General features: G+C 40.2%; 2 protein-coding genes across 2 annotated transcripts in view; one reads left to right on the plus strand and one right to left on the minus strand.

The window, feature by feature from the left end:
* Window positions 1-3,561: 3,561 nt before the first annotated feature.
* The window catches only part of LOC139736269 (protein FAN-like), a 60,673-nt gene continuing 42,171 nt past the window's right edge, over window positions 3,562-22,063 (minus strand). The window contains exons 14-24 of the mRNA XM_071647002.1: window positions 17,204-17,246; window positions 16,616-16,726; window positions 16,411-16,580; window positions 14,011-14,125; window positions 13,358-13,416; window positions 11,703-11,838; window positions 10,702-10,912; window positions 10,108-10,258; window positions 8,451-8,553; window positions 6,195-6,304; window positions 3,562-3,869 (exon numbers count right to left, since the gene is read on the minus strand). Coding sequence (XP_071503103.1) covers window positions 3,778-3,869; window positions 6,195-6,304; window positions 8,451-8,553; window positions 10,108-10,258; window positions 10,702-10,912; window positions 11,703-11,838; window positions 13,358-13,416; window positions 14,011-14,125; window positions 16,411-16,580; window positions 16,616-16,726; window positions 17,204-17,246 — 1,301 coding nt within the window. The 3' untranslated portion in view covers window positions 3,562-3,777. The remainder of the gene's footprint in view (window positions 3,870-6,194; window positions 6,305-8,450; window positions 8,554-10,107; window positions 10,259-10,701; window positions 10,913-11,702; window positions 11,839-13,357; window positions 13,417-14,010; window positions 14,126-16,410; window positions 16,581-16,615; window positions 16,727-17,203; window positions 17,247-22,063) is intronic.
* Window positions 19,805-21,542, plus strand: LOC139737323 (UDP-glucuronosyltransferase 2B33-like). The gene has a single exon (XM_071647999.1). It carries the CDS (start codon window positions 19,875-19,877, stop codon window positions 21,381-21,383), a length of 1,509 nt encoding a protein of 502 aa, XP_071504100.1. The 5' UTR covers window positions 19,805-19,874; the 3' UTR covers window positions 21,384-21,542.

The following is a 22,063-nucleotide window of genomic DNA, read 5'->3' on the forward strand; positions in this document are numbered from 1 at the left end:
ATGATAACAACACGTTTGTTGACCTTGTGTCTCATTTAAAAAAAAAAAAATTAAGAGTTAAAAAATCCAGCCTTAACATTTTCTATGCAGCTTACAAATAAGATCTTTGTAATATAAAGTAATATGACAGTTAACATGAATAATAACTTGAAAGGGTTAAATGTGCTACCACTGCAGCAGGATTTTGGCTACAAAACTTGTTACCCATCCATGCAATATAACACCCATCCCTGCAATATATAGTAATCAACTGTGGACCTTGCAATTCCTTGTCCATGCATCCGATGTCTAGGATCGCACTACTCCATGACACAGCCCACTGATCAGTACGACGGTCATTAACCCATTCGGACTGTACACAGGCATGCTTGACTTAAGCCTGACCAAGACGCTGTGTGCCACGCAACACTTGTGTACAGCGACAGAGTAGTGTATAGTTAGCTTGACTTGCACACTCAAACCACAAAATGTACAATTACACACCATATGTTTAACAAATAGAGTGAAATCAGACAAACAGACTGATGAAGATGTCATCAAAATCAGACCCACAAACAAAGCTGCAGAATTTGTACAAAGCTGCACAAATATCAGTGATATTAGTCACACCTGCATGTCCATACTCAAGTCAGCAAAAGTGATGATGTAATCTTCTCACAGGTCCCACACTGAAACTGTACCCAAACCTTCACTAAATTTCTCCCTCTGATCGACATGAAAAACCAACACATATAACATGTATCCTCTGCACCAAACTATGGGCTGCAGTCGCTAAATCCCTGACCAAAATAATGATTCCAAAGATATCTTTGCATGCAAACTAATTGAAAAGTTACAAGGTGATCAGTGAAAATATGTGACATCCTGTAACATTCTCACTTTAAGTTCAAATTTAATGAAACTTCAATTACTGTGTTCATCTGACTTTACTCTATTCATACAGTTAACTTGAGCATGGAGTGAAATTGCATATTAAAAGAAATTGACAAAATGAACTCTATCATAGTGCTTCTGCTTTGTCTACGATGCAACAGTGTTGGCCACTAACTCTTTACTACACAAGCAACTAAGAAGCTTTTGTAACAAAATCATTACTCATTTCAGAGTTGTCTGCCACACTTGTTGAAAACATCCCTGAGTTGATTCGAGCTCTCTTTAAAGATGTTTGGCATCACTGTCAACGAGCAGTCAACAGACCTTGACACATGTGGACCTTGTACGGCTATACACCTGCTGGAATACGTCACTTCTAATCATCACAAGAGAGCAAGAAGGGCATTACTGAGACTGTGTAATATCTATGGAACTGATGCCCTCTTGCTTGTCAAATGACAATATGCAAATGTCTAAGTGTGACCATCAATTCTGCCACTGTGGTCTCATTTCATGGCTTGAGATGAGACAGGCGCAATCAACTAAATAAACATACAACCTATACAATATACAATATATAACATATCTTGATAAAAAACTTCACCAAACCAGCAATAAAGAAGTCAATTGGAGAACAAAATGCAAATGAGTGTCACAGGAGAAATGTTTTTGGTTTTTTGTTTCTATTTTATTAGAATCTATACCAGTGAATAGAGTAGGAACAGTTGCCATTGCTGGTGTAGTATAAGTGCGTTGAAATGTGATGAAGCGCGATTTGTGTTGTAACAAAATAACGAGTGTGTTTTCTATAACCCACTGCAGAAAGCTGTGTGGGGAATGCGATGAGACAAAAGCGATGCGACAAAAGGGTGGAATTTCCACAGGTGCCAGATTCCGCGGGCGAGCCGTCCAGGGTTTCTATGTAGTACATTGTGTAGTTTTGTACATGATAGGGTAAGAATATTTTAAGTGTGTGACAGACTGAGCAGGGATGTGGTCGAAGGAGGAGTCGTAGCAGAACCTCGCCAGTTATTAATCCTTTTAAGCCAGTCTGGACCACTTGAAGCCAGGGTTCTTTTTCCTCTCCACGGAGAAGAATACTATCCATACAACCAGCAATGGCAACTGGGTTTCGGGACTTCGCCCCAAAGTCGGCAATGCCATTCAAGATGCGGTGAAGGCTGCTGTCAACTACGATACCGGCCAGTGGAAAACCAGTTCACTGGATGTGCTGAACGTTGGCAAAACTACGCTCTTCAATCCGCCTGTCGACACTTCTGTATGCTTTTTCGCGTCCAGCAACATTGGTGATGTACACTGACAATTGAACACTGGATATTTCATGTACGGTACTAGGAACAGTGGCCAAACAAGTTAACTGGCGATGTTATACGCCCGATTATATTTGAGTTGGCTCATCACTTTGCAATTTGGAGAGGAGTGAGATGTTCATTAGTGCCTATGATACACGTCAACAATATTTTTTTTTTCATCATATATGGTGCGACCGTGAGGTGTTCTTTTTTTGTGGGTGTGCATGACTGACAAGATAAAGGGATAAGAAGCCCGAATGATTATTAGCTCAGCAAGAGCTTGTTGAGTTTATGTCCCTTTCATGTACACGCCTTCCTATGGCGAATTGTGAGTGATGTACCTGGAAGTTTGTTTGAGGAACCGTGTATAGTGAGCTCGAGCATTTGATGCTCCATTGTGATGCTCTTTTCGTAGCATTTGGAGAAGGTTGAGTGAATATATATATTTTTTGTTGTTCGATAACATAGATAACTTAGAAGTTAAACACTTAATGATATATCAGTAGGAGGATATTTAGTCGCTTCATGTGTACCTCTAGGACCATATAAGTGGGGGTGGTATATAGATGTTAATGGAGTAACGATTACCCGCGTGTATAGTTACAATTATAATTTCTACACCCCCCTTTTTTTGAGGAAGTGTTACAAGTGTTATCGAATATGAGTATACTAGCCCATGTTACTTAGCTAGGTCCCATACTCGCCCTAAGTGAAAGGTGAGTTGCAGAAGTGGTGTAACAACGTACTGCAACAGTTGTAACAGTAGTAAGGGCGACGGAGTGGTTATTGATGTAAAGATATCACGGCAGGTTCATATCAGGAACCTGAGATATCCCATAAGGTACTTGTGTATGGATTTGAGAATCAAAATTCGTGTACACGAATGTGCAACTCAGTTGATGAGATATAAGTTAACGATATTTTGAAGTTGTGAAGTCCTGAGGGTTGTTGTGTTCGAATAAACACTACAGATTGGTTGAGATACTAGATCAGTAAGTGGCATGTGTGATTATATCCGACTCTGGTTTAACCCATGCAAATGTCTAAGTGTGACCATCAATTCTGCCACTGTGGTCTCATTTCATGGCTTGAGATGAGACAGGCGCAATCAACTAAATAAACATACAACCTATACAATATACAATATACAATATATAACATATCTTGATAAAAAACTTCACCAAACCAGCAATAAAGAAGTCAATTGGAGAACAAAATGCAAATGAGCCATGCCCATTATAAGGCTACACATGGTTACAATAGCATAAATTGTCTTGTCGAACTTAACCAAAATGCACCACCACAGAAATTTCACTTTCTTCGCATTATTTGAGTCTGTAAATCAACTCATTTATATGCACCTATCTTTCTCTCTTTTGCCTCCTATTGATCTGTTCATTCTTCTCATGACACGAACACATCATCACATCACAAAAACTACTACTAAAGCAAAGACAAGCACACAGTGCTTGCTGGCTGCATGTGACCCTCCGTTGTCAAGGTGACTTCTCTGTTGCCATGGTGAGGCAATGGGGAGAGCATGGCTCAGGGCAGCATCCGGGCGTCGTTAATCATCGCGGGGGAGCGGTCATCATGAACTCTTCCAGACGATGATTTTGGCATCCTCCCCGGCAGTGATCACAAGGGAGCCATCAGACGATGCCTGGATGCAGTTCACGGCACCTGAGATAGAACAGGTTGAATTTTAATATGTCACTTGTTCCCCTGTCTCTGCACTGCCAAAAATTCTTGGTGTCGCCAACACCTAGGTGCCATGCGCAGAGCAGCGTTTTAGATGTATTATGGGATAGCTCAGGGGACAAACTTGCCCCAGTTTGGGCTGCATATGCACTCCGGTCACTTTCTGTCTTTATCCAGGGGTATTTTTTGTTGAAGATTTCTTTGCTTTCCATCATGTGACCAGCACATTGAAGCCTTGCAGTTGTGAACCATGACTCTTGTGACCGCAAATCAGTAAAATTTAGAAACTTTCAACTCTTTAAAGGCTGAATTATAGCCAAGGAAAAAGGAGTGACAACAGAAAAACAGACAAATAAGTCCATTGAATGGTATGGAAACTGTGACACGCGAGACAACCGGAAGCAACAATGGCACCGAGGAATCCCATAGTGCATCTGTGACAGGGATCTTCAGCATGCGCAGAAGTTTTCTGCACATTGGTGATACCGAGAATTGTTACATTTTCATGCTTCGTAGGTAATGGACCTCCATTCGAATTTCTCCCACCATGTTGACCACAGTTCACCCACAGAGGACATGTCTTCTAATTCTTAAGGAGAGGCAACATTTGTTCGCTGCACTTTTCTCTGTATCATTGAGTGCTTCAATGACAAATTAAGCAGTGTAACCTTCCATCCTTAACTCTAAGAACTAAATGGCATGTGCTAATAAATAAGATGCATAATGATGTTTCTCATTAAAAGCCATGCTAACACTTTGAGAAGTTAAGGTTATTACCTCAAGAACATCAGTTATCAAACTACTGTAAAACGAGGAATTTTCACGTGCACTTTAATTTCGCGAATTTCGCGAGCGCCAAGATTCGCGAAATTAAAATGCACGCGAAAGTCCTTGTTTACACTATATGCATTGAACGCCAGTGGCACTTCACGAAAATTTCATGCCACGAAAAAGGCTGTCGGTTCCAATTCGCGAAAAATTCATGCCGTGAATATATCATGTTTTACAGTATGTCAATCTATAGCCAAACACACTCCTGATTCTCTTCAAATCATTAAAACCACACACCAGCCTCTCATTACAGGCCATTAGTGTCTGTTCATACCTTATCTTGCTTTATCTACTATACAAAAGATTACAAAACTTTTTGCCTGTGATCCAGCGAAGGCAGATTATAGAATTAGAAAGGGAAATATGCAAATTTCACAAACCCTTTTACAGTATTGGTATATTATGTAATCTTTGGAAAAAGAGAAATGAGAATATCAAGATGAACAATTTATACTCTGTCAACTGCAGTGTAAGTGTTTGCTACTGAAGGTAGCACACATCCGCACACATAGCGATACTGACAATGATCACGAAAAATTTTGTACAACGCTGTCAGCGACTGCCAGAGAGTTTGCTTAGCTCTTGACTGAATCCCAACAAGGATATTTTCCAACAGGTAAAGTAACACTGATGTAGCCCAAAAACAGGATACAACAAATACGTGGCTTGTTTGATCGAGTCCCAACAAATATCACACACTGAATTAACACACAACATAACTGCAAGGAGAAAGAAACTGCAGACACAGATTATTATGAGAAAAGAATTTCTCTTGTCTTATTAAAAACAACAACAACAACAAAAATAACAATCCATCCCTCGCTCTCCCCATGTATTGAAATTGTGACAAAAGACTATCCCCTCAACTCTCTAAACTAATCCAACCCCCCAAAGGGAGAGATTTCCCATGTTGGCAGACAACAATTATATCATATTGGATGGCTATATGAATGGGATACCAGGGAATATTGCATGGGTCAGGGCCAATATTGCACGAAATATTGCACGAATAGAAGATGAGCGCAGTATTGGCCCTTACAAGTGCAATATTCCCTGGTATTCCATGAATTAATGCCATCCAATATAATTATCATCATCCATACTCATCATGTAGAGAAAGCATAAACTGCACAAAAGTATCATACTTCTACTCATCGTTGAAGTCGACTCAGCACTGAAAAAGAAATAGCCCCTAAGCAAGTAACTACATATGTAACAAGTGACTAGCAAGATGTTTGTGCGCTTGTGAATTGTGACAAGATTTTGCACACTCAGCAAGCGCTTGCACAACAGACGAGACAAAATACGGTGTATTATTGAACAGCCAGTAACTATGGTAGCCTATGGGCAATTAATACATTGGTCTATGCATTTCCAATATGCTCTCATATTGAACGGTAAAAAGTGAGCAGACAACATCACGTGTTTTAATGCGCTGCTAAAACGTCCTATATAGATGATGAACATGAATGTTACCTGAGTGATGGTTGAAGGACGCCACCAGCTGCGCCTTGGCCATGTCCCACGCCAGGAGGTGACCCGACGAGTCTCCAGCCAGCAGTATGTTGTCATGCCAACACAGGCATCTGTGATTGATCCAATCAAAAAGGACGCATAAACTGTGTTAAGAGTATGACTCCACTTCATGACACAACAGAATTCTATTATCAACCCTTTCTCCATCAGGGACTTTGGACGTTATGTACAAGGCTATGGGGTTTCCTGTGCCAATCAGCGCTCAGTGCACACATAGGGTTAAGATATACTGTATGTGTCATAACAGCATAATGTCATTCTTGTTGCTATCATTACATACTGGTACAGTGTAAGTCACTCCAGTGCCTTATATCCCCATTTTTTTAAAATATATATAGCGGGTATATATATTTCTATCTCTTCCTTGTTCTTCAACTTTCATGTGTACAACTACACAATACAGTTAAACTCGCATAAGTCGATCTTCTCGGGACTGAGCAAAACACATCGACTTAGGCGATTTTCGACTTGTGCGTAAGTCGAAAAAAATCGACTTAATGACAGTTACACCACACGTACATTATGTATAAATGTACATGTATGTTGTCTACTCTGGAGCCGAGAGCTGGAGAGGCGTGCCGCAGCACAGGTCGCCCGGCAGGGCCGCGGCTAACTTTGCATGGACAGTGTATTATTAGTATTGGCACAGGTCCGATTACTTTACACCCTTGTTAAACCTTGGGGAAGTGAATATGAACGATATTTGAGCAGTGATTGATTCCAGTTTACCATACCGTGGCTTGAAATGCGTGTAGAGATGTAATTCTGATTTACCTGTGCCCGTTACTTTCCCCCTTCTTTCCGCTTTGAAAACTCAGCAGCTTCATCCATCCACTGCACAGCGCAGACTGCAAACATACACAGACTATACAGCCCAGTCACTGTACGTACGTAGCGCGACAGGGCTGTACCAGCGGACCTCCAAACACGAAGAGAGTTCAACAATCGCATGTGATCGCTTTGAATTTTGATAGTTTAGATCATTTTTTGTCGCCTGTCTGGTCGGGCTAGGTCTTATGTAAACAAAAACTGGTGTCTCGTGATTTTGACAGTGATTTATTGCACAATAAAATCTTATTCGACTTAGGCACAGTGAATTTAATGGTTTTTCCGTGAAAGTGTTCTTGGAATTTCATCGACTTAGGCGAGTATTCGACTTACAAAATTTGACTTGTGAGTGAATTAATACATGTAAGTCAATGGGGAAAAATCGGGACTTTTTAAAATCATCGACTTGCGCGATTATTCGACATATGCGATGTCGACTTAGGCGAGTTTAACTGTATATGTTATTCTCTTTATATGTCCCTCTTCACCTCAGAATAGGCTACTAGATCGATGACGCATTACAAACGCTGTACTTATTATTATCTTATTATTTTTTACATTCTACCATTCCCCTTGCTGTTTTGGGTAATCTTCTCCACATTCCTATAACCTATATCTTTTCACTTCACATCAGCCTTGTCACTGTCTGTCTGTCTGTCTATTTGTCTGTTTAGTACTTCCCCAAAACACTTTGGCAGTTTTCCATAGAGACAGACTGTGAGCACCATTTTTATGAAGTTAACACAGCAGGAGTGTGTCATCTATGATTGTCATATAATACTCTTAATGACTAATGGTGGTCTTCCCTCCTCTCCCATCTCAAACAAAATCGAAACAATCAACGAAAATGAAACTTGCAGTATTCTTGCTCTAAGTTGTTGCAATAAAGGAAATTGAGCCCTCGGACAGACAACTCTGAACTTAAGATCTAAAAGAAACAACAGACAAACAAAAACAAAATAAAAACTATGCCCTTCACACGTATGTCCGATAACTGTCAATAAAATTTATTGACAGTTAGTAACCTAATTCCCCTAAGCCCTGTTTTATCACCATACCTTCCTATTGGACTGAGATACAATCCTACGTCTGGGTGTGCTTTCTAACTTTACAACTAGGTCAGGTTTGGATGGATTACAAAATGGTGATGAAAAAAAAAAAAAAAAAAAATTGCCAGTCAAGCTAAGTTAAGGTACACATAGATGGTAAAATCATTTCTATTTACATGTTTCATTTTGTGTTAATCATGGAAGTTATCATTATTTCTTCTTTTTCTTTTTCTTGTTTTTGGTGGCGGTGGCAGTTAGGGGTAGGGGAGGTGAGAGGAGGAACATATTTTTATACATTATCCCATTAGTTGGTCCTAACCTGACATCGTGCTCCCCATCCTTGGCGAAGACTTCCGTCCCTGTGTTGACGTCAACCACCCTGATGTAGCAGTCCTGGCCGGCCGAAGCCATCTGCTGCCCGTCTGTCGTACCAAGAAAAGAATCAAAAGCTCATGATGTTACGGATAAGGGCTGTTTTGTGTATATTTGAACAGTTGGTGCGGTTATGGTGTACTGACAGCTGAATTATAAGGATGACAAGTAAAATGGGAGTAGGCAATATCATATTCATCAAAGTGCATATCAACATTGGTTAACTTTAATACCTAGAATGTAAAACCATTATCCTACAATGTACACATTTTGTTAGTGTAATGATGACATGGATATCAGAATTTCACATTAAATTGAAAAAGAAAATATTTCATTCAACAGCCATGTTTTATGAGATAATGGTAGACATTTCAAACATTTTGCTCTGTTTCTTTCCGTAAGAAATCTCCAGATAATGTAAGTAATTAGAATATCATGATGTCAACTCTGCCTTATTAATGAACAATCCCCTGAGTATGCTATTTCACGACATTATCCTCATTCACACGGGTATGAATAAATTCTAAATGAAGGCAACTCCTCTTCAAATCAATCATTCTACCTGAAAATAACATAAATGCTTTTCTGATTTACTCCAACTAGTATTAGATTCTGAGAGAGAGAGAGAGAGATACAAAATGTATCAAGTAATGCTTAAAGGTATGGAATCCCATTTGCTCGCCTTAAATGAAGAGTTGTATAAATACAGTGGTATGTTGAAGAGAATATCATTTTAGAAACTCCCATAAAGTATTGAAAGTGGAAGGTAAAATTTAGTACATTTTTTTGACGGTTAGATTTTGAATTGAATTGTTTTCGGGGCTCACCGTAAATTCCAGTACATTACTAGGCTACCTTTGCAGACCCATGTACTGCATGTGTGTCCATCATGTATATTTTGTGAAGAAAGTTCATCAACACTTACAAACATTTCTATATACATTCTTACCACACACTCTATATGTTATTACATCAGCTCTTGTACTTTTAGATTTGTGTTTATAGATCACAAATACAGAAGAATGCAACAAAAAGGCTTAAGTGTGGCTGACACACAGAACTACTGAGTAGTTGAGTTTTGTGCATTATTCAAATTTTAGATAACTGTTGACTTCCAAGTTTCTAAGCAGTGGCCTAAGCAAGTCCCCTGAGGTTCATATTTAATGTTTTGCTGCATTTTGGGAGGTCTGTAAAAGGTATCCCCTACCTTTAACAGATAGCGCTCGCTTCTAACATGCTCGGTATAATTTATTACACACACATGGATGCCAACCCTGTAAACAGCATTGCAATATTCTGACGGCTGAAGAGACACATATTTGGTGGGGAAAAAACAGTATTTTTCATGAAACCTGCATTACTTTGGGGAAAAAAAAACTGTAAAAAAATGCTGCAAAAGACTAACAGTGGCATCTAGGCACACACCTTCAGCTCCAATGGCAAACGATTCCTTGCGAGACTTATTTACTACAAGATTTCACATTAGTTCCTACTCTAAGTTCCAGAAAACATAGGAAGGTAGCACTTCTGTTGAGGTCTCCCCCACCCCCCCCCCCCAAAAAAAAAAAAAAAACTCTCAAAAGGCCTTGAGGAAGACTACACACCAGGGCTAAAGGTTACAGCGTTGACGGCCCCCGAGTGACTCTGAATGTGCCTCATCACCATCTGGTGCTCCACGCTCCACAGGTTAACGTCGCCCTCTTTAGTCCCCGACAGGAGCAGGGTGCCATCCTGACTCAAGACTGCGCATGTCACCTGTCAGAGAACCATCAACATATTGGAGGAGAAAAAAAAAGAAAAATGGATTTGACATAACGTGTTTGCAACAGAAATGACTATTTACATGTAGATCACACAAGATCTCCCTGTGATACCTATGGATTCAAGATTGGAAGCACAATCAACAACCAAAGTCAGGGAAGTTCTGGGAAGGAAAAAAAAAGGACTTTAAAGGATTTTACAATATCAAGTAAGAATCATCATCTACAATTTGTATTTGAAGCATGCATGCTACTTTACTCTCAACACCTCCAATCTATCTCTCTCCAACTCCAAAAATTCTTTCAAACCAAAACCTCGAAATACGTCAACAAAATATCACAATTCCAGTAATAGTGACAAAACATGGGGAAGGGATCATAGGCACTCAGACAATTCAAAGATGCCAGCAGGTCGTCGTGGGTAACTGGACTGCTTACACCAGTATCATGGTCCAGTTCCGCCAGGAGCTCCGCCTCGATCCTCTGGCCCCCGTTGGCCAGACCCTGGCAGGACCACATCTTGACCGTCGAGTCCCAGGAGGCGGAGGCGATGATTGGCGTGTTGTGTTGCCAGCAGAGGGCGGAGACTGCGTCGTCGTGGGCGGGAATGACCTCCAGGACACGCCCATAATCCACAGAGTACACATAGCTAACAGGAAATGAAGACAGTGTAACATTGAAATAAGTGAGAGGATTTTGACCTATCCTATATTGCATATTAAATTTTGAAACACTCTTTACAGAGAGGAAACGTTAGTAATGAATACCTTAAAGCTTTTGCAAGGTCATGAGAAATGGCTTAATGCAATATTATTAAATTTTTCACTAACACCATTAGAAACCTTGTACAAAATCTTGATATCTGAACTTGATTAATTGTATAGAAAATATAGAATTGTATATTCAAAATCATTTTGAATTTAAATTGAATTGAATTGAGTACCGATTGTATCTTTACTGTACGAGTGCGGCCATGGTGAATGAGTGGGTAACATTCGTTGAAAAAGACAAAGCCCTCAGTCACACAAGACTTGTATCTTAAATTTGACAGTTGTCTTTGCATGTTATTCATTTTCATCATTGTTTGGGAAGTACCAGTGCGAAGTTAAAACTCTGCATTTTCATCATATTCCAGTGTCACATGAAACCATCACCACTGAAATCTACAGACAATGCTACAGAGCAAGAATGACAGAATGTCCTTTGGCCTAACCGTTACACTTGTCACTGAACATTTCTTCCCTCCTTCTACCTCAACACCAGTCAATGAAACATTCAGGGATAACTTAGCAGGGATATCCATAGTTTGTTTTAAGTCTACAGACTATACACACACACACCAAACAACAACAACAAAAATAGTCCCTCTTGCTCTACGAGTTGAACATTTCAAGCATACATAATCGCACACTATAATTCCCGCATGAAGTGATAATTACATTGAGTTATCCCAGGAAGCGATTACTGCATTCTTGTCGTCGGGGGTAACCAGTACGGCGGACAAGGACATATTTGACAGGCTGACACTGCGCAGCTGCCGCTGGTCTTCCAAGGAGTACATTTTCAGCTGCGTGTCTGAACAGGTCGGAGAAAAGAGAACAAGATTTGGATTGAAACGAAATGTGAGATACGAGAAACTTGTACCCAAGGAGAGAACACAACATGCTGGTACTAAAAATAAAAAGAAAGGGAAAAAATTGTGATTTCATAGGGATATTCCCTATTATATTCCACATACTAAGAATGTTGCAATAGGATTGGTCCAGAGCTGATCACGTGATGAAGCGTAGTTTTGCCCATCACATCACCTGAGAAGAAAAGTTCGTTACACTCTATGTTGATAGTCCCTTATGTTTCGCTGCTCTCCACACAGTCCACACAGTCCTAACGGAAGTCTGAGTACGCGCGAAATAAAAGTGCGTTGCACTGTGGACTATCATGTGACCTAGGTCACTTGATAGTACACAGTGCAACGCACTTTCACTTCGGTGCTGCGCGGTGCATGCAGCAAATACATTGTTTTGTCATCTACGCGCACACGTAGCCTAAGCTCTAAGGATACCTAAAGACAGCTAAAACGGTTTCAGATGTGGAATAAAATGGGACTTTCTAGGACCCTAAATGTGGAATATAAAGCAAATAATCAACTTTTAGTTTCAGGCAATGAGACAAACTATCACTTCCTCGGCGATCTGAATGTGTACGCTATCTTTCCTCAGCTGCGCTTCGGAAAGATAGCTACATCCAGATCGCCTCGGAAGTGATAGTTTGTCCCATCACCTTCACCAACGTTGATTATTTGCTTAACGGCTCCTGTGCATGATAAGTTTTCTTTCACTCTCTTTAATTTTCTGTCAGTTCTTCTCCTCTGTTCCAATGGAGATTATGTATAAACCATATACTCTTGAGACCTCTCCTGTCATAATGGGATGCCAGATATCACCAATGCTGAAAACTCGTACCACTGCTACTTCCGAATGCACCATAGTTTGGATGACTTCATCCTAATTTGGGCAGAAATTTTCCTTGCAAAAATATCTAAATTGTATTTTATTAATCATTTGCATCACATTGTATTACACTTCTTTCCTGCAGGGCTGCACGACCTTCAAGAAATGTCTCCTTTTGGTGACTAGAGAAGATGCATGACTGAAAAGAGCTTCTTTCTTTGTGAAACACGTTTTACTTCCCAGTTCTGTCACAGCTGAAATTACACGGTTTGATTTCAATCCCTATAAAAGTTGCTCAGCGACCTAGATCATGCATCCATATCTAATACATTTCCAAAGATAACACAAATGAGACTGACTTGAATGTAATAATGATAATGATAATAATAATAATAATAATAATAATAATAATAATAATAATAATAATAATGATAATAATAATGATGATAATAATAATAATAATAATAATAATAATAATAATAATAATAATAATAATAATAATAATAACAATAACAATAATAAAAGTACATTCATAATGCACCACATCTATCATAACTGACATTCTCGGCGCATGAGATCCTGTAAGATTCAACACATGACATATATTTATACATGTATGACAATATTTATAGGTGTATGAATACCTTTTGACACAGAGAAGACTGTTTTATTGTCACTGGAGAGTTTCAAGTCACATACTGAACTGTAAAGAAAAACAGAGAAACAGGGAAGAAAAGGGTCAAAATATAAACACTTGTACAACACATTTCTTTTATGCTTTGCTTTTATGCACCTCTACACACACTCACACACACGCACAGACACACAAACACACACACACACACACACACATACAGGTGTACAAACACACACACCATTAGTTATCCCAATATGATCAACTTCTGGAAAATGAGAGCTACAGGTTGTAGCTTGATCATTGCTTTAATACCTGGTATATTTCCCAAGCATGGATGTCACAAATCTACCAACAGTACACCTGTTTTTATCATATAGAGCATACCACTGTATGTAATTCTTAAAGATATAGAGACAGCAACATACAAGTGTACGAACACATGATTTTTTTTTCATCAAAACATACTTATGGTTAATGAAAATATCCAGTTATGCCTGTTTAATCTATACATGTATCACATGTGCTTTGACACTTTCACTTTTCTATATCTTTTTCTTTTTTTATATTGGTCAAATGTCTTTATATCATGCAAAAATTCTTGTCTCGTTATAAAAAGACAAACATTACTAAGTAGATTGATTCTGCCTTGGCAAAACTCACTCTTTGTGAAGCTTGTAGTGAAAGCTGGGCTGTAGATGTGTTATCCGTTCCCATGGAGACCGGGGACTCTTCTTTCCTATTTGATTGGAAGACGATTCAGGATCCTGAAGTTGGTCTACAACAGGGTGTAAATCAGTTTCAAAGAATATGAAATATGTTGTATACCTTTAACAGAAGAAAAAAAAAGAGTTATGCAATTTCCTTTTATACCTCCAGTGGGGGTGAGAGGGGAGTGAAGGGGAGTTATCAAACAGTTCATGCATGCTCATGTAATTTAATAGCTGCAATATGTAACTACATACCAGAAAGTTTTGTCAAAATTTCCTGGCTTACAGATATACCAGCAAATACAATGTACGTCACTTATAATTGAGCTCAGTCTAGCATCTTTCTTCGTATAAATCATGTCCTCTTGAATTTAACGACCCATCAAAACAAAACAAAACAAAACAAAACAAAAACCCCAACACCAACAAAGAAATGGGCGCCTTTTGCCTGCCATCAGATTTTCATGATCGAATTGATGTGACATCGTACTTGGTTTTTTTTTTTTTGTTTTTGTTTTTAAATTGATACTGTCATAATTATACTGAAATACTACCTAGATACTGAATTCATCATGGTATCCTCATGACTTTGCATTGGCCAACATTCATTTGGAGCATGACTAGGCAGTTTGTGAATATTATTAGAACTGCTGGCATCTCTATAGTGGCAGTCACACCTCGATGGATAGCGTTACCAGCCACCCGATGGACGGAAAGCAGAATATTAAATCTGACCATCTCCTTTCTCGTCAGTTTGGTGACCTTTGGTGAATGTGTTCCTTGGTCAGGGAAGCTCAATTCAGTTGGGTAGAAAAATTGCATGCAGCCATAAAACTTGAAACGGATTCTGTACTATAGACAAATGCCTCTTTTGGCTGTAATGGTTGTTGTATTCCACGCATGAGAGCACTGGTTAGGAGTGCAGACAACTTTCACCGGCACACAATTTTCTTTCACAAAGTCATTACTAGACGGATGTCCGCTAACGCTATCTGGCAACGCCTGAATACTACTTTAACTTATTAATGCCCTCGCAATCATGAAATAGATGAGAGATGGAGTAATACATATGTAAGTCAGAAACATAACTCTTTTCTGTCTCATCAAAGTGACGGAGCTGATTGTGAGCTTTGGAGTTAATAAATGATAATAGAAGACATAAACAATGCTGTTCACACTATGACACCAATACGTACATTAAAGGGTATTCATATTCATATATACTGGTAGGCCCCACACAGTGATATCAATGGAAGAACCAAATGCACTTTGTAAACGCTCTTTGGCCCCACAGTGATATCAATCGAAGAACCAAATGCACTTTGTAAACGCTCTTTGGCCCCACAGTGATATCAATGGAAGAACCAAATGCACTTTGTAAACAAGCGTGTGCATAACTATGCATACTATTGCTTCAGAGTAAGTAATATTATCTGTATTTTATTCTGTATTTCATTCTGTATCTTATTTAGCAACATTTGATTTGATCTTGTTCGTTTTAATCGGATCCCCCAGTTATAGTATGGTCTAAAAATATCTGTACTTATGCTTCCCCTAATATGATTTTACCACGGGACCTGCGGCTCTATACAAGCTTGCTTTTACGCAGGCCCCATCATATTTTTCGCATCATGATCTCAGTTTAACTCGCATGTATACAGACCTTGTGTATACCAAGTCAAACTTTTGAACATTCCGGTGAAGTTCTATTTTGAATTATGTTCTGTATAGATTTCGTATCAATTTACTTTATATTGTGATATATGTGAGAAATATGAAAATAAATTGAAATTGAAATTGAAATTAAGAAAAAAAAAAGAAGGCAGGCAAGCAAGTAGTAATGATTTGTATCAGAGTGAATATTCTGGTTTACAAATGCAAGCATTTTCTTTGACCCTTCATGTTTCATTGTGAGAAGCAAAGTATAGCGAAACTAAAATAAATGCTTAAGTTCTTGTCTACACTATATGCATTGAATGCCAGTAGCAATTTGCGAAAATTTCATGCCACCAAAATATCTTGCTGTACAGTACATGTATGTCTTGAACTTGCCATGCTTTTTAATTGGTGTTCATTTCACTTCCCACACTTCATCAAGACAAAGGTTTAATAGAAATACACGCTCAGCAGGAAACAATTTGACAATACAGCAGGAAGTCCATTGTGATGTCATAAAGGATGATCAGGATTGCATAATCCCTCTACAATCTTGGTTGTTTTCCAGACATCCATGTCAAAAAGGTAGAGAAAGCACACTACTACTACACATACAAATCAGCAAACAACGAGCACTGATACATTATAAGCATGACACATGAATGACTGGGCACGGTATGTACAATGTATTGCCTACCGTCCGCTGGATGGGACTCAAATGACATTCCTTGACTATCATTTGTCCTGCTCTCGCTCGACCCTTCCAACGGTGACCTCGATGACTCCGTGCAAGCGTCCAGACTGGACAGAGGGGGGCCTGCTGATGGGTGACCGCTAGCAGCTTGTGGCTCCTCCTCCTGGGCACCCCTGTGGCCGCCGTCGCCGCCGTCCCGGTGCTGGACGCTGGGGTGGAAAACCTGGCTGGATGGGGTTTAGTGAACAGCTGCTTGGGTGTCTGACCAAATTCCATGATCTGGGCCTGAAGCGAAGCTTTCTCATTCGGATCTGATATACTGGACATACAAAAGTCAGGACAACCCATCAACAGAAATGAATTTTACCACCTCAACACAGCATGAACTGCTATCTGGCATGAATAAAGGTGCCTTATTTTAAAAACTACTGACTCCTTTCATCAAAGACATACTTGAATTTAGATTAAAACAAAACAAAACAAAACAAACAAGAAAGAAAAAAACCTCTATGTCATCCATGACACACATAAATTGTATATTACAAAACGCATTTTGGAATATCATATGCACAAAAGCACACATGCACACACACTCAAACTCACATATACAATATTTTGGTGATATGGATTTAACACCATTGGTCAAACAATCAGGAAAATTTTGTGAGTTTTCCCGAAAGAATAACGAAGTTAGTTTCACAGCTCTCAATTTATACTGAACACAAGGATTTGATGGACTAAATTGTAGCTCTCCTCAAAGAATTGGGACAAGAATACCAATCAAAATGGCCCTTACCTGTCAAGATCAATTGCTCCTTCATACGTCAAGTAGTAGAACACTGAAACAAAGTACAGAGAGGAAATTAAACTTGGTTAATATCTAAAAAGAACAAATGGACAGTCATAATTGCAGACAAGATAAGACTTTACCTGTTCAATCCCCACAACTGAATAACATTACTAATTAGTGTATGATTATCAAACTATATTATCAAATGTACTATGCCTTGCACTGTACTGTAGGAGTTGAAAGAAAGACACATGGTACATCTGGGCAGGAAGCAATCAGAATTTTTTGGGGTCATGTAGCCAATACACATCCTCTACAATAATGCATCAATGTTACTTCAATTCAAGAAAAAAAAAATAGAGAAAAATATGGTGAAACACTTTTCTTCACAATGATATATAAAGTGCATGACACGATGAATACATGTAAAGTACACTTATTGTGCATAATATGTTTAAGTGCTACTCATCCCATAACTTTTTTTTTTTAAAATTCTGTTGTCACAAAAGTTCCTTGCATCAAAGCAATGCCATACCTCTGAAACTTAAACCACTGAATTACTTTGCACATTTGAATTCAACAATTACATACTATTCTTTTCACATTAACTGATGTAGGGAAGATGGCATAAAGTGCTCAACATGTTGATGGATTTGTTTTGTCAGGAACAGTGGTCACACATTCAATATCATTTCCTTTCACTTTTCGCGATCTTGTGATTCCTTTCTGATTTTGTTTCACTTTTTTTTGGGGGGGGGGGTGTGCTGGTGTTTCTGGAGCAAGTTAACTTTCACTACACTTAAAGGACAAGTTCACCTTCATTTACACGTGGATTGAGTGAAATAATGCAGTAATACTAAGTAGAACACATCAGTGAAAGTTTGGAGAATATCAGACAATCCATTCAAAAGTTAAGAATTTTTGAAGTTTCAGTGCTGCCATCACTAGATGAGAAGACTACTAATCTCTATAGTTTGTGATGTCACTTGTGTAGAATGATTCAAGAAAATATAAAGAGAATTCCTCCAAATTTCCTATTCTTAAAAAAAAAAAGCACACATCCCCTTGACTTATTACTGACTTATGGTAAGGGTAATATTGTTCCCCCTGCCTCATGAAAGGGGCAAGTCAAGAGCACTTTTATCATGCAAGAAAAGTGAAAAATATGCTAAATTTTCTTCATATGTTCTTTATAATGCTGATACTGCATAAGGATGATTTGGTTAACTGAACAGACCACCCCCTCATAGAGTTAATGACTAACTGAGTAATCAACGACAGCCAAGTAAATTTCCTGGAAACTCTTCATTCTAGAAGACTAAATGTACATTCTGGGAACAAAAACACTTGTTTCAGAAAATGGCTGTAATATTCACATGCTGGTATGTCCTCTCAGGCTTACAGTAAAAGTTTACATCAGTAATAAACATAATGACTTTTTAATGCACTTGTGCTGTCTGGCATGCAATGGCTTAGGAGAGTTTCATTTCATTTCATTCTGTTTGTACACAGCATGTATGATTTTGGCCCAGCTTCATCATCCATGCGTGGCCTCGAAGGGAGGCGTGCTGTGTGATTAGTCACTTCCAGGAAGGTCACCATGGCGACACTACTGAATGTGCAACATTTTGTGAGAAGCGCTCTCCAACACACAGACTGGGCAGCTTTGACGCAACATGCGCTGAATCAAAAGAACAAACAGGTGTGGATGAAACCTACATGACTTGTGGTTAACTGAATGGAGCTCTGCAAATGAGTCTATATGAGACACGAATCAATTATTTTTTTGAAATATGCATACTTCCTGGTTAGTTCAAAATGAAAAGAGAAAGACAGATTTGAAATAGCCAAATGATGACAGCCCTTGGACAGCAAGCAAGAGGAAATGGAGAATTAAATTACCTAATTCTCATGGCTTTTGTCCCCCAATGTACAGAGTGAGGGATGTGTATGAGAGGGGAGAAATTGGCTGTAACCTGTGTCTTTGGAGTTCTCACTCGCCTCAAATTAGAAAGAGGAAGTGAAACTTGAGGAGAGTAACGAAGGATAAGAGACTACGCTGTGAGCCAATGGGGACTAATCTAATGTAATATTCCTGTTGAGAGTCGGCTTAGCGAGCTGCGGCATGCTCTGCCTTCACTGCACTTGCTCACTCAGAGTTCACGCACGATACCGAGAGCCGACATTCTGCTGGTGGGAAGGGGCTGGGCAGGAGGATCGCTTGCAGGATTGCTCGTGGCTTAATGCTTGCTGAAACAGAAAACGGACTGGCCTGCTGCGGCAAGTTTGCGACTCTCGACTCGTCTGTCACTCAAGACTGCCAGTCAGGGCACGGTGCTCATGAAAGAGGGATATGCCTGCGAAGGACAGCTCTCAGCCCTTCTTCCGCTAAATCCCCCCCGGCACATGTACGGAGCATTGCACATGCCTGTACCTGCAGATTTTTCAGTGCTTGCTGGATAGACGCCTGCACAGGGAGTGGCAGGCAGGCAGGCAGGCAGCAGAGAGGGTTGCTAAGCACACGTGTGATCGGTGAAGCTGTGGGACTGTGGGAGAGACTTACTCCAAGCCTTCTCTCTCTCAAGGAAATAGTACTAATATGGAAGCGTTCACTTTCTTCTTGGCCATTTGTAGCATTTACGCAAATATTGGACATGCTGCCGGTGCCAAAATACTCATGAACGCCATTTTGGGGAAGGGGAGCCACTACTACATCACCACTGCTATAGGCGAGCAGCTTGTGCACAGGGGTCACAATGTCACCCACTTTGTGAGCGATGCGTACTACGAGCAGGCACGAAGCGGGCCGAATGCTGACCTGTTCAGCTTTGAAGTGTTCAACACGGCCATGCCCAAGAAGGTGGTTTACCAGCTCTACGCCAACTTGAGCAAGGTTGCCTTCCTGTCCTCCCTCAACAGCCAGAACATGGATATCGAGAGCAAGCCTCCGCGGCACCGCTTCATGGATTGTCAGGCTATTCTCGCAGACAAAGAGCTCCTGGAGAGGATACGCAGCGCAAACTATTCGCTCATCATCTATGATATGCTGTGGCCTTGCCTGCCGATCGTCGCTCAAATGCTGGACATTCCACTCGTGGGTATCATATCATTTCCAAATCCCTGCATGGAGACAGAGATAGCGGGATCCAATTTCAATCCATCCTACTTGCCCTGCACGGGTATAGGATTTACGAACAAGATGAATTTTATGCAGCGTTTTTTCAACACCTTCCTCTACGCATTCGTCCCCTGGCTGACGACAGACAAGTACGTATGGTATAATGAGCTTCTGCACACACACAACAGCTCTGTTGAACTGATAGACATTGTGAAAAAAACCCAGCTCTACCTCGCTAACAGTGACTTTGTGGCTGACTATCCATGTGCTCTGACACCGAATGTGGTTCTGGTTGGAGGGCTAACCACCAAGCCTCCAAAGAAACTCTCGCCATCTCTGGAAGACTTCGTGGAGAGTTCTGGGGAGCATGGCGTCATCATCTGCACCTTTGGTTCCTTCCTGTCTTCAGAAGAACTCTTTGCTGCAAACAGTAAGCTCAGCATATTCATCTCCGCTTTCGCAAGGCTTCCTCAAAATGTGATCCTCCAGCTAAGCCACACCCCTCCGTTCCCGTTGCCCGGAAACGTGAAAGTCCTCCCTTGGCTGCCGCAGAACGACCTGCTGGGCCACCCGAAGACCAAGGCCTTTGTGTTCCCCGGAGGAAATAATGGATTCTACGAGGCCATCTACCACGGGGTACCGACCGTGGTCATGCCCCTCCGCGGAGACCAGTTCGACGTCGCCGCCAGGGTCACCTCATCCGGCATTGGAGTTGTGGTCAACAAGCTGACCGTGACGGAGGAGAGCCTGCATCAGGCCATCCGCCAGGTCACCACCACCTCCAGCTTTGCAAACAAGGCCAAGAAGCTCTCTTCAATCTTCAGGGATCGGCCCATGCCCCCTGCCCAGCGGGCCGCCTTCTGGGTGGAGCATGTCATCAAGCACGGGGGCCAGTACCTGCAGTCGACAGCAACCGAACTGAGTCGTATGCAACATATACTCTTGGATGTCATTGCTGTCATGTTTGTCATTTTCATTGTGCTCGGACTTTCACTCTACAAGTGCAGCTCCAAACTCCTGTGGTTCATCTACCGGGTAGTTACCAGAAAACATCTCAAGAACAGCTGATGAGGAAACACTGCTAGGAGTCTTGGTTCACCCACCCAAAAGTATTATTATCCCATTTTTCAGAGCATGGCACTCGCCGATATCTTTGAATCTAGTAACGGAGATTTGGCTGACAAATGTTAAACCATGATTCACTCTTGACAGGTGATGAGCTATCTATGATGCAAAGATAACAAATGCCCAAAAAAATAAACAAAAAACTACACGTAACCGTAAATTAATGTATTGTACTCTTGCCAGTTTTTGATCGTAACTGTCGGGAACCTTTCTTCAAACTTTCACTCACTAAATTTTGCAGCTCTCTGTATTAATGAAACTAGTTTGGAACTATCATGCAGTCGACAAGAAATTGTTGGGCAATGTTTTGCATACAATCCAAACTTAAACTCAGGCATGAAAAACTGCAACCAGAAAAGGAATCATTTCTGCCAAACAAGTGCCTTTAGCATCATTAGTGTGCAAGTAGGGGAAAGAAAAGCCTTGAACTATTTCATTTGAAGATGACACGTAGAATGATGGTATAAGTATCATTATGCTGTAATGTTTCCATCTTATGTTGTTTGGGGCTTTATGACTTCTTACCATATCTACTAACTGTGTCGCTGTGGTAAGTGACAAATGAAGAAATTTACCATCTTGTTAAATGTTGTGGAGTATAACAATGAAGCATTTTGGCGACC

The sequence above is a fragment of the Diadema antillarum genome, unplaced genomic scaffold (genome assembly GCF_040938485.1).
Source record: "Diadema antillarum isolate AM-2024a unplaced genomic scaffold, OU_Dant_1.0 scf00000028, whole genome shotgun sequence".
In the NCBI taxonomy this organism is placed as follows: domain Eukaryota; kingdom Metazoa; phylum Echinodermata; class Echinoidea; order Diadematoida; family Diadematidae; genus Diadema; species Diadema antillarum.